This window comes from Rousettus aegyptiacus, unplaced genomic scaffold (genome assembly GCF_014176215.1).
Source record: "Rousettus aegyptiacus isolate mRouAeg1 unplaced genomic scaffold, mRouAeg1.p scaffold_m13_p_3, whole genome shotgun sequence".
Classification (NCBI taxonomy): Eukaryota; Metazoa; Chordata; class Mammalia; order Chiroptera; family Pteropodidae; genus Rousettus; species Rousettus aegyptiacus.
Window position 1 is genome coordinate 122,700,654 of NW_023416306.1, and position 12,754 is coordinate 122,713,407.

The 12,754-nt window shown below is 40.6% G+C and overlaps 1 protein-coding gene and 1 pseudogene across 2 annotated transcripts; one reads left to right on the forward strand and one right to left on the reverse strand.

Annotated features, from left to right (window-relative positions):
- Positions 1-512: 512 nt before the first annotated feature.
- LOC107519724 (RNA polymerase-associated protein LEO1) lies at positions 513-12,726 on the reverse strand. 2 transcript variants are annotated; one of them, XM_016162687.2, is made up of 9 exons: positions 9,533-12,726; positions 8,077-8,222; positions 7,261-7,345; positions 5,775-5,869; positions 5,218-5,352; positions 3,421-3,556; positions 2,474-2,612; positions 1,799-1,896; positions 513-721 (listed from the first exon to the last, which is right to left on the reverse strand). In XM_016162687.2, the coding sequence occupies exons 1-9, from the start codon at positions 9,611-9,613 to the stop codon at positions 659-661; spliced, it is 978 nt and encodes a 325-aa protein (XP_016018173.1). In that variant the 5' UTR covers positions 9,614-12,726; the 3' UTR covers positions 513-658. The 2 variants fall into 2 exon arrangements, with proteins under 2 accessions (XP_016018173.1, XP_016018172.2); XM_016162686.2 differs by having other exon boundaries at positions 513-1,896.
- LOC118600619 lies at positions 6,266-6,384 on the forward strand (annotated as a pseudogene).
- Positions 12,727-12,754: the final 28 nt, after the last annotated feature.

Below are 12,754 nucleotides of genomic sequence, written 5' to 3' on the forward strand. Positions count from 1 at the left end.
GGTGGCTGTTTATCTCAGGTATGTACTTGGGGTGTCTTTCTCCATAAGGTCAGTAATGTACTGTGGTGGTTGTGCATAGAAGATCCTGTCTCAAAACGCTGATTTTTTCTACTTGGGAAGAAAAGGCTTTGGAAAGCGGTCCTAAGTACTTTAAACCCCAACCTCCACCTCTGTAAAATGAAAATATTGGTCCATGCCCTTCAGGTCGTTCTGATTAGAATTGGTAAGGCCGCTATAGCACCTGGCAAAGCACCCAGTGTCCAGTAAGCCCGCCTGTGCTGTACCTGCTTTTCTAAGGTCACGCAGTGTGGTCAATGGAAAGCACCGTGCCAACAGAGATGACAGCATGAAAGGGCCCCAAACTCAGCTGGGCAGGTCAGGGAAGGCATCCCAGAGGAGGTGATATTGGAGCTAAACCTAAGCTCACCTCTGGGCCAAGCCAGGGGACAGGATGAGGCAGAACAGCAGGAAAGCATGAAAACCTAAGACCCAAAGCAAACGGAAACTTATCGTTTGGGAAAGCAAAGTCACAGACTTGCTTCTGAACCTTTTTTATTTATGACTAAGACTATGTGAAAACAATCCATTTTAAGTAAAACGGGTCTTTTTATCATTGTTTTAAAGCAAACTGTTGAAAACAATACAGTGGGTGAACCTTTCATACTTCTGTCATCCTCTTCCTCTTCTCTCCCTGCTTTCCTATTTCTGGAGGGTTCACCTCCTGAAAAGATAGGAGAGGTAAGAGGTAAAATTCAATATCAGATGTTCCTGGAAATTTTCTCTACAGCAGTTCTGAGCTGACAGCGCGGGAGGCAGCCCTTGACCTTAGAACTCAACCCACCATTGGCGATCTGAGTGCAGACACTGTCTCCAGCAGATGAGGCAGTGGGAAGCCAGGCTTCCTGGGCAGCGGTCAGGGCTGGGGGGACACTCCTTCTCACTATGTACTGACTGGGATCTCTAATCATTCTTTAAATTCCTCTTCTTCCTTAGTATTTCACTTTCAGTGTCTAAAATTCAGTATTTTACAGCTTTTTGATTTTTAAAAAGGACTACTTGTATTTTATGTACTTTTAAAGTATGCTTTTAAAGTTTTAAATATATACATTTTTATGTGAAAAATGAACACCTCACACAGGTAACCAATGTTTAATTGAACATTTCTGTTACTGAGATGTTTACTACTATCTAGAACCTGGAGAGTGGAACATGTTAAGTGTTCAGAAAACATTGAAGGAATTAATATGGCTTATGGGTAGTAACAGTATTTCATTTGTATAGTTAAGACTCAAAATTTCTTTGCACTTGTGATCTTATAAGCAGAAAAGGAAAATTAATGGGGAAAGATTTTATTAACATGGAAATGAAATAACCCTCCTCTACCATTATACCCAAATGATAAAGACACCCAGTTACCACAATGAACATGGTAGAGGCCTTGCTCTCCCCACTCAACCTATTCCTAGTTCTCCGGTTGAGACCTGGTGTGTTTAAGGGCCCTGCACCATTCTCACAGGCCTTTCCATCTCCCTGGCATGTCTGCCCTATCCAGTGTGCCCTGCAAGCTAAACACTCTTCTATACCCAGCAAGAAGTCTCCTCTGAGCAGCCTTCCAGCAGCCATCCGAGCAGAGGTGTCAGACCCTCCTCTGGGCCACTCCTCATCCTGTTACTACACTGATCTCGCTGAGTTTCAGTGAAGTGTATAGACATCTATTGTGCTCCTGGGCTGTGTGTGTCTCTTCAGAAGTTGGCTCCTGAGTACAGGGCAGTCCCCTTAGAATTAAATTTGCTTTTACCTCATCACTGGTAAGTTGCTTTGCTCTCGGTAATCTTTGAGACTTGGTTTCTTCTGATCCTTCATCACTGTCTGAAGAATAGATTCTGGCCTGTTCCTCTGAAAGCAAAAGAATTCTAGACATGAGACTGATCTTCCAAGGTGAAGACCCATTTGTTCCTGAATTTTTCTTCTACTGTACATTTTTTTTTTTTTGAAGAGTGAACGATTTTAAGTTTTGATGAGAAGGCATATATATATATATATATATATATATATATATATATACACCTTTCAGACATGCTGAAATGACTTAGATTTGAGAGGTTTTGTGCTCAGAGAGATAGATCACTTTTAAATACCCAAGAGGCTTTAAGCACATATTTTTTTAAAAACTGTACAAAGTTTATTTGGGTCCTTAACTATGTAAGCAGGCCACTGCCTATAATACGTTTTCCTCCAGGACATAAATGATTTAATTGATTTTCTTTATTTTGGGGTGGCTTATTTTCCCAGCTAAGCTTTTCTGTGGGAAAGTGGGCCTAACATAAACAAAAATAAGATGCTTTGTACTGCTGTCCTAAGTAATAGCAGAACAGGGAGTAAGTGCTCACCAGAGCAGAAATGGGTCCCACGGCCCTGAGATGAAGTGCTACTTCTGCACCCCACTCGCTTCTCAGTTCCCCCTGGTACTTGCTTTTAATGACTTCATGGCTCTCCTCATCATCATCACTGCTGGGTTCCTTGTAGGGGGTTCTTGGCCCCCGCTGGTTCTGCTTCTCCCGTAGATGGACTGTCCCCCTGTGAGTAGAAGACCTCAAACGTTCTTCTTCCTTCTGTAAAGAAGCAAATAAACTATTTAACTTAAAAATGAACTACTTTTACTTTTGTTGTTTGGTTCTAAGAAGTGAAGACAACACAAGGGTGAAGAGGCAGAAGGCTCCCTCACACTAGCTGCCAGTCAGAACTGGCACTGGTACGTCCTTGGGAGCTGCTGCGTCCCCTGTGCTGCCGGTCAGAGCCCAGAGAGCCGCGACCAGCCTGAGCAATGTGATCCACGCCCAGCAGACGCCAAAGGGAGGCTGTTTCTATTCACCCCTAAGATAGATGCCTGACTTTCCCAGTCTCCACCAAACCATCACAGTGCCCAGATAGTCCTGTATGGTCCCCTCAAACCAGAGAGCTCCCCACTGCCCCTGATAACAGGATGAGAAGGTGTTGGGGGGAGCTCCTGAGCCCCAAAGTAGAGCTTTCATTCCCTTCCATCTGCCTGGCATTCCACATGTTGGGGTTCACAATGCAGGGCCAGTGTCCAATAAGTCGGGGATGTCCTTTTGACCTTCCTATATCACTAGCTAACACAATTTTGTGATATCTGTCAAGGGCTATATTTCTTAAATTAATCAGTTTTCCTCTGAAATCTCATAGATGGGAGAGAGGGCACCTGAGTGTCTAGTTTGCTATATCTCACCAGTAGCTGTCGACATTACTCTGACTAACTGTACATTTAGAAGGTTAACCTGGTTCCCTGATAACTGCAAGAAATAAACTAGCTGTGGCAATAAATGGTGAATTAATATTCTGGAAAGCACAGCTCTTAATACCCACCCCAAAAAATAAATAAATAAAGTGCAGCCAACATACCTTAATCTTTTCTGTACGTTGGCATTCAGGATCACAACCAGCTATTGGTAAGATTCTGATCTTCTGTGTCCCAGAGCATCTATTAGCAAGTGGCAGGGTCATCTTTCTATGTGTGGCACAGTCTATAGAGTGAGGTCTGCCGAAACATGGACAAATATGTCTGTTTACTACAAGCATTTGGAGCCGATCATAAAGCACGACCAACTATGGACAATAACCATTTCCCACTGAGCAGAGTAAGGAGGGCAGGCCCATGGGTCCTGGTATTTCTGAACGTCCCTCATTCTCTGGATCCCTGAGAAGTTCTTCCCTTTGACCCACCTTCTGGGAAAAGCTGATGGGGTGAAATGAGAGTGGAATGGAAGAAGAGTCCTGTGGCATAGTCAAAGGCTTTTATAAAGAAAACCTCTGACTACAATCCTAGAGGAAATATGAAATCTTGGTTCCGTGAGGGAGGAGAGAGCCTGGACGGCACAATTTAAAACCCAAAGATGGATCCCTCCATCTGAATAAAATTGGAAAAAAATCAAAGCAAGGAGGCAGGTCATAGTAGCAAGGGGGTGCCTCATGATGGCTCAGGGGGATAATAAGAGAACAGGGCCTTGGTGCAGAAAGCAATGTATTCCTGACTAAAGGAAGGCAGATTTTAAGGCATAAGAGTCCTAGAAGAGAAAAGAAAGGATGATTCTTAGGAGAGAGTCTCTGAAGGAAAGAAAGCATGGCTATAGAGAGATGGAAAATAAAGAATGAAATTGTGCTGGGCAATCAAATATTATCTCAATGTGGATGGATCATGGGCACAGTGAAAAACTAGCATGCTGCAGAATTCTTTGCCTTTTAGGATGCCATTGGAGAAGAGAGCATTAAGAAGTTGGATCTGAACAACATTTATTGTCAGGTCTCTGCACTACATGATGTTTTATATATTATTTGACAATTGATACAATATCCCTCAAAGGTAGATGTTATTAACTCTCTATAGATAAGGAAGCTGAAAACTAGCAAGCTAAGACTCTTCCTCAAGCTTACACAGAAGTGAAACATGACCTCAGAACTGTCTCTTTCAGTGTAAAACACCAACGGATTTATCAAGTGTAATTGATATACCATAAAATTCACTCACTTTAATATACAATTAAACAATTTTTTAATTTACAAAATTGTGCACCCATTACCATAATCCGATTTTAGAACTTTTTCATAACTTTCTAAGAAAAATCTTGTGTGCACTGTTAGAGTCTTAAGTGCTCCCTCTCAAGGACAGCCACATGAAGGACAACGGGGCTGTGTCCTTCAGAGGGAAGATGTGAGGAGTGGACTGCAGTGCCCAGAGAAGGGGCCGCAGCACAGATGTACACAGCACTGAGCATCTGTCTGCTTGGGGTCAGGCAGCAACCTGTCACACCATCTAGCTCTTCCCCTTTCCTCTACTTAAATGTACACAATCAAAGTTCACATGATCTGCTAGCTTCTTCCCAGACAAATTTCAGTAAAGGGAAAGGATGTGCAGAACAACTCAGGCAAGTCTTCGAGGCCTCTTGGGAGGTGCATTGATCAAAGTGAATTAACACACCACTCTTCTGGTTTATATAGCAGTCTCATGGTTTGATAGCATGAAGTGGCTTCCTAAGAAATAGCATCTTGCAGTAAAGATGAAAACTAGTATGGGAACCAGACCACGGTCCTCGGTGAACCGCACTTCAAAAATATGTTGTCGGGACTGAGTCAGGCTTTAAGCACAACCTCTCAACCCTGTTGCTCTTTAACTGCAAATAACAATTCAATATGAATAGTTACCTAAAGGTGAGTTTGGATTTAAAGACGGCTTGTCCCTGTAGTCCAGTGTCTTCTCTAACAAACAGGTGGTTAAGGTTGCCCTGCATTGGGGCTTTGTAGACATCGAACACTTCACTGCCTAAGTGCAGGGACAGGCTGGAAACAAGAAATAGGTCAGTTATCAGGGTGGCTAGTAAACCAATCATACAACTTCCATTCTACCCTGTTAGCTTCACTCAAAACGCCATGGAACTACATGGCCCTGCCCTAATACTGAATTTCTAAGAAAATAACTATCTCCTTTCAAAGCAAAAGGTGGTAAAAATTCATTCTCCCTTAAACTTGAAATATAACTGTTTTGTCATTTTCCCAATCTCTACCACTTCATTAGTAAAACATTGGTCCATTTCTAAAGTCTCCCACAAGTGCAGCAGGGTAATTGCAACTCTATTTATTTCTCTCAGTTTTTCCAGGTAGTGTCAGAGGCCTAGAGTTTGTTCACTGTTTAATGAAAGATGACCCCAAAATGAGGTCCTACACAATAACCTCACACTCATCTTCAGGCCTTTTGTGCTCACCTTCCATCTGACCACTTGACTATCCGAGCATTGCTTTCTTTAATTTTATTTCCTTCTTTATCCCGGCGTACCCTCCAGCGTATGGTATTTTCTACCTGGTTCAAAACACAAAGGCATTAGAAAACCAGTGTGATGAACTGTGTGTTCTGTTTTTTTTTTCAAGTGACTTATAATCATGAGCCAAGAAATCATAGGGAGCTTACCAAAAAATAGCTGATTAGGCCACACTGAAATCCTCCTGCTACAAATACCTAAAGATATAGGTTAAACTGACCAGATGTTTTGTTTAAATCTTTTCTGAGCCCCAGTTCATAGCAGTAGAAGCAGAAGTTAAATATGATGCAGGATGGAGATATTATCAGACACATAAAGAGCTCCAAGGCTTTGAGTCCACATAAGGTAGGCAGCTAAAACTGAGACCTTTGCCTATTGCAGGGCCACTTGAAGGGCTATGAAACCCAATGAAAGAAGAACTAAAAAAGTGTCCATTAGTCTACAGTCATGGCACCCTGAACAAGCCGGATCCCATCTGATCTCGGAAGCTAAATAGAGTCAGGCCTGGTTAGTGCTTGGATGGGAGACCACCTAGGAAGACCAGGTGCTGTAGGCGTAAAAAATAAAAAAAAATAAATAAGGGTCTGTAAGCTGACAAGGTCCTTGCAATCCGTGTGAAGTCAACCAAGGGTTGCCTCATCTAAAAAAATAAAATAAATAAAAAGTGCCCATTAGCCTAATAAGACAAGGAAGCTATGAGCATTACATTAAATTTTTTTTAAAGAATATACACTTAGGTAAATTAACAAATTTAAACCTGAGCTTTGTGCTTTGCCCTGTTTTATAGTTCAAACTTACCCTACCCATCTGGTAGGGAACTCCAAATCACAAAAGTAGCATACAAATGGATCCTGTCCACTGATACCATGAGTTGGGTGCGTGGGTGGGGGGGGGGGCGGGGAGGCCTGGCAGAAGCACATATAAAAAGACGTCCCTGTGAGAGGAGCAATGGTAGTACTTTGCCATCCCAGGCCATCTCTAGAGGAACTGCCTAGTGCCAAGGCTTATTTTTGTGCATAATCTGAATTTCCATAATGAGCCTGAGATATTTCTATTGAGGGAAGTTGCTAGGATCTAAGCACTATAAAATGTGCAGGCAGTTCCATGTACCCAGCGATGCTATTTTCCTGAAGGAAGCGGCTAACAATCTTCGAGAATTTTAATCTTTTCTTCTGTTGAAAAATTACAACTGCAAATAAAAGGTTAGAAAAGTGATAATTCTACAGCCTTAAAAAAAGTTTATGTACCTTCTCTGCTAAAAATGTTCTAAAAAGACATTATTTCCTTGTCCTAAACAGTTGTTGATTGAACAGTATACACAAAAGATCATTTCATTAGCTCAAGTCTCACTCTCACTCTAGTTATTAACCCTGTGTTTTACTTTATAAATGAAAAAAACTTAAAAAAAAAAAGGAATAAAGTAGAATAGTACCTTTAATTTTAACCTGGTTCTGTCTTCCTCGTCAAGCACTTTCTCATCTTCAAATTCATCTTCATAATACTGAGGATCAAAAGGTCTAAAAATTGTTTTTTTAATGTATTAATCCTATTTAGTAATGAATATGATTCATACTATAAAATAATAATCTTTACAACATGTACCAATATGTTAAAAATAAGACAAATCACTTCATGTAAAAATTTTAAGGAAATATGCAAATTACTGTACTTTCTTAAAATTTGATCTTAAATAAAATCCAGATGAAATAGAATCCAAATATGACTAATAATTCAAAGTCTCCTTTGATAAATGTCTTCTAAAGTATAGGCGACACATGATCTATCTTCCTATATTTTTTAAGAAAAATGTCGTGTTTAATTGCACAAGAGCTTGCACTAGTGCACCTTTGTGAATACTATAAATCAACACTATTTTGTTGTCCAAAATCACTTTCTTTTCTAGATGCATGCTGGCTTTTGCACTGAACATTTGTGATTTCTCTAGCAAACTTTTTCATTCTCATTTTCTGATTTTTAATCTTTACACTAGTAAAAAATACTTCACCAGCTGTGATGTCTGTTTACAAAGTGCCAAAATCCTAGAAGAATTATTAGCATTAACTCTCTCATACCAGTAAGTCATCATTTTTCTACTGCAGCACATCCTTAACTTAGTTTTTCAGAGTTACGTGAGAATTTGCCCATCTTTGTGGTTAGCTAACTCATGATAAAATAAGAAAAAATATTTACGGTCTACATATTTTTATTCAATATCTTGAGAAAAAGAAATTTTAATTACTCCTCTTACTTGGGTTCTATGATGAGAAATTTGGGTAACTTAACAAAATACAATTCATTTCCTAAATCAGAGTTGATACTGGGAATATCTATTTCCATTTTGGAGTCAGAAATTGGTTCTTTCTCCCGCTGGTCCCGAGGCAATCCACGTTCGACCTAAGAGAATAATCAGAATGTGAGAGCTTGAAGTGACATTAGAAATACTTTAGCTCTCCTCTGCACTAGATAGATGTAGGTTTGACAGGAAGTAAATTTAGACACCCCTTTAGGGATAAAGCAGTCCCCAACCCTTCCAGGTCTCTCCCTAAAATTTTATCCTCTCTCCCCAACAATAAAAATAACAAAAAACCCACCATAGAAAACAAGAGCTGTTAGCCTGCATTACCTGGAAAAAAACGTGTGTGTGTGTGTGTGTGTGTGTGTGTGTATGTGTGTGTGTGTATTTTTTGTAGCAGTATTACTTTATATTTTAACAGACATTTACATAACATTTACTAATGCTAAGATTCTTCTAAGCACTTGAAAATATTTTTTTTTAATTTAAAAGCTTTTTGATTAAAGTACAGTTGGCATATAATAGTATATTAGTTTCAGATGTACAACATAGTGATTCAAAATTTATGTACCTTATGTGATCACCACACTGTCTAGTTACCATCTGTCACCATGCAAAGTTATTACAATATTATTGACAATATTCCCTGTGCTATGCACTACATACATCTCTATGGCTTATTCATTGATACCAACCTTATTAATAAATGACCTATGAAGTACATGCTATTATTATCCTAGTTTTAGAGATGAGTAAAGTGAGGCACAAAAAGATTAAGCCACTCACTCATAGTCATACTAATAAGCAGCAGAGCTGGGACTCAGTCTACTCTTTTCTTTTTCTTTAATTAATTTATTTTTTATGGTAACATTGGTTAACAAAACCTGGTGTTTCAGCTGTACATTTTAACTCTAAGACATATATATATTTATTTATATTGTGTGTTTACTTCCCATAGTTAGATTTCTTTCTGTCACCACATATTTGACCCCTTTTCCCCCATCTACCTTCCTCCTCCCCCCAAAATGTGTATTTTGCTGACATATCTAGTTTGAACACAATATTTAGCAACAGAAGTGTGAAATTATACAACTCCTCAAGGCTAAGTAACTATTAAAATCAGAGAAGAATGTCAAACGCTACACACTTTTTGGTGCAGGTTTGAATAACTTCACATAAAAGGTTTTTAAATTTTGAGTCCTCGCCGTCTAGCTCCTAAAGTTTGAGATCAACCTCACTCTAAGCAGTTCCTTCTATGCCCTCTAATACCCAGGAAATTTCAGTATCGCTAAGAAAGTCACCCATTCATCAAATGTTTCAGACTGCTCCTCAGTCATCCATGTCCTCTCTTCACATGAGAAAGTCGGACCCATCAACAATGGGACCAGTTGAGATTAGTGACTGTACTTACAACAGACTGTCCTGGAATAGGTAGTTGATTGTCATCATCACTTTCTGACGAAATGTCATCTATGTCTCCAAATAGATCCATGATTCCACTATAATCTTCAATGTTGGGGGAAATGCACAGTATTAATTTCTCTGAAAATTTCTTCACATAGTTCACAGCCTACCACTTAACATATTTTGAAGATTCATGAACCAAATCTCCACAAAACTAACCTTGAATTGACTCCCTGAGCCTGGCCTTTAGAAGCCTGACAAGAATATCTAAGGAGAAGGGAAGTGACAAGGTTGGTGGAAGGCAACATTGCTGGGATAGCCAGCTTTCACAATGGTTCCCGATAATTCCTTCCTCTGGTATTCTTGCCCTTGTGTGGTCCTCTCCAACACTGTGTTTTGGTTGGTCTGTGTGATCAATAGAGCAGAACCTCACTTCCGAGCCTAGGCCATGACATTGCGAATTTTCTCCTCATTCTTTCTCTATTGGGTCACTTGCTCTGGAGAAAGCCAGTTATGATGATGCGAAGACACTCAAACCGCTATGGAAAGAATCATGTAGTGAAAAACTGAGGCCTCCTGCGAGAGCCATCTTGGAAAAAGACCCGTCAGCCATTAGATAAGGCAGTCTCCGTCAGGCAAGTGGTTAGATAATGCAGTCTCAGCCAATGTCCTGACTGCATCCTGTGAGAAGCCCTGAGCCAGAACCACCTTGCTAAGCTACCTCTGACCCTCAGAAACTGTGAGATTCATTAAATGTCTGTTGCTTTTAGCTAGCCCTCTCAGGGGAAGTAGTTGGAGAAGTTAAGGGTTGGTATGCAGGTCACCTGACATATGCACCCCAACACAGCTATCTCCCTCAGCCTTTGGGTCCCTCCACATAATGGTAGGGAAGCTTTGGCATGTTTCATTAAATGGAGGCAACCACTGAGTTTATTTTAGACAACCAACCAAGCATAGTCATGTCTGGTTTATGGGCTGACACACCAAATTCAGAATATACAAATGTGCCCAGATCAGTAAATTTGGCTCAGACTAGTACTGTAATCTGTCCTTCATCTCACATTCTCAGAATCTACTTCCATGCATATTCCTCAGATTTCTTCCTATATATGTTAGCAAATCTTAAAATCCTTTTGGTGTATAAGCCTTTTTTCTTCTTTAGTCAAGGGTTTCTGATTTCTTTGCCAGAATATGACAAGATCCTAGTGATGGTTCTACTGGTAAAAAGTGGGTCAGACTTTTTGGGTCAGTACTCAGTTGGATGAGTCTTGAGGAGAAAACTGTTCCAGGTGATGTTATTACAGCATTTTCAAACAAGAATGGTTTCCTCAGAAGTAGGGAGGCAAGATACTTCTCACAGGCAAGGGAGGCTCAGAGTGACTAGGAAATTTGAGTTTTTCAGATTTATCTGAGCCCATATTTCCCCATTTCTAGTTTCTTTCTCAAATTCCCTTTCACATGAAATACTTGAAAACTGTCACCATACAATTAAATGTAGTGTTTGTATTTTGGCTACCTTAGTCCTCTGACTATAAGCTGTGAGATTCTTTTAGGGCTGTCATGAAAGCTCACTGGTTCTCTGACCATGACTTGAGCTCACTGCCTAACGAGGGTGGCAGCCACTAGAGCCCTCAACCTCAGGGAGTAATCTGAGTCAACATGATGCCACTGCACACCATGGATTACCAGCACCCCATTTCCCATTGGTCAGGAGCACAGACCTGCATTCAAACTCAACCCAATCCACAAATCTCATCTTTGAGGATTTGTGTCCTAGACTACCCAGTCAGGTCCTAGTTGGGCAACAGAAAACATACCAGTTGTCTATACAGACAGAACAATTAAAAAAAAAAAATAGTCATCAGGTTTAAAGTTATTAGGTTACAAAAAGTATAAAAAGAGAAGTCTAAGGGATGACAGAAGTAGCAAATTCAATAAGCAACTTCCACCCTTATAGATGAAGGAACAAAAGGTGGAATTGTTAAAACTTGAAAACTTATGGAAAGGGCCCCTTGTAGCTAAAACTCATACCTGAGGAAGAAAAGTATTCAGCTGGTACTGATGTCTCTCAGGGGTACAATGAAGCTGGCTCTCCAAGTCTTGGTAAGACTGTAAATTTGATTGAGCTGCTGTGGGAAGGAACTACCTCTGCTGGAGTGAAGAAGTGTTGGTTGGCCCCCTCAGAACTGCAAGTCCACAGGCAGCCCCCAGAAAGTTCCATGAACAAACAGGAAGGAGCAAGCTTTTGTGTTATGCAAGCTTCCAATCTTCCTGTAGCGCCCCCTAACAGGAGGCAGCTGGCAAAGCTGAAATGTGATTGGCTCAAGCATTGCTAAGCTCTGTATACAAGGGTGGGTTTGGAGAGAAGCGACAAGAGCTTACTGACACTCAAGTGTCTACTAGTGAAAAAACAAAAATCAAAACCATGTTGCCTTTAAAAGGAAAGTCAGAATAAAGGCTCTTAAAAGCCACTTGCTAAAAAACAGCAAGGGATTAAAGGTTTTTGAATTAGGAAAATGACACAATGGTGTAGAACCTTCATCTGTGTCACGTTCCTTTCTCTATAACCAGGCTTCAGGGTAAGCCTCCCACAGCCACCACTCCCACACTGTACTAATAGCACTAGGAAGTGGCGTAGAGTTTGTTAATGAGGGAAAGATTCGTGTATGTAGAAGAGCACTGCAGAAGAGATAAATAAGTGTGGTGGACTTAAGGCACATCCACAAATTCTTTGCCATTCCTACCACCAAGAAGTCAAATTTGCATCCCTTTGAATGCATATGGGCTCCCATCAGTGACTCCTTCTAATGAACAAAATGCGGTGGATTTTGATGTGACTTTCGATTCTAGTCATAAAAGGTAATACCAAGAAAAGGTACTACAGCTTTCACCTGGCTCACTCTCTTGCAGTGCTCACCTTTGGAACTCAGCCACCATGCTGTGAGAAAGCAGGGAAGGATTCTTCCCTAGAGCCTTCAGAGAAAGCATGGCCCTGCCGACACCTCGATTTAGGACTTCTATGCTCCAGAACTAGAGAATATATTTCAGTGGTTTTATGTCACTCAGGTTGTGTTACTTTGTTATAGCAGCCCTAGGAAACTAATACGATTATGAAGGATTTTTTTTTTCTCCCTTTAAAACTGCACCCCAGAAGAATGCCTTACTTGCCTTACCTGGCCCTGGCCAAGAGGCGTCTTTGTGGGGTTGGGAGGAAGATGATGTGGCAGAG

Bases quoted from the DNA above. Each gene is read 5' to 3' on its own strand.
- LOC107519724 (XM_016162686.2), bottom strand. From the start codon at position 9,613: ATGGATCTATTTGGAGACATAGATGACATTTCGTCAGAAAGTGATGAT. The intron at 8,223-9,532 runs GTAAGTACAGTC...TTATTCTCTTAG, and splicing joins CTATTCCAGGACAGTCTGTT to GTCGAACGTGGATTGCCTCG. The intron at 3,557-5,217 runs GTAACTATTCAT...ATGTTTCGGCAG, and splicing joins AAATCCAAACTCACCTTTAG to ACCTCACTCTATAGACTGTG.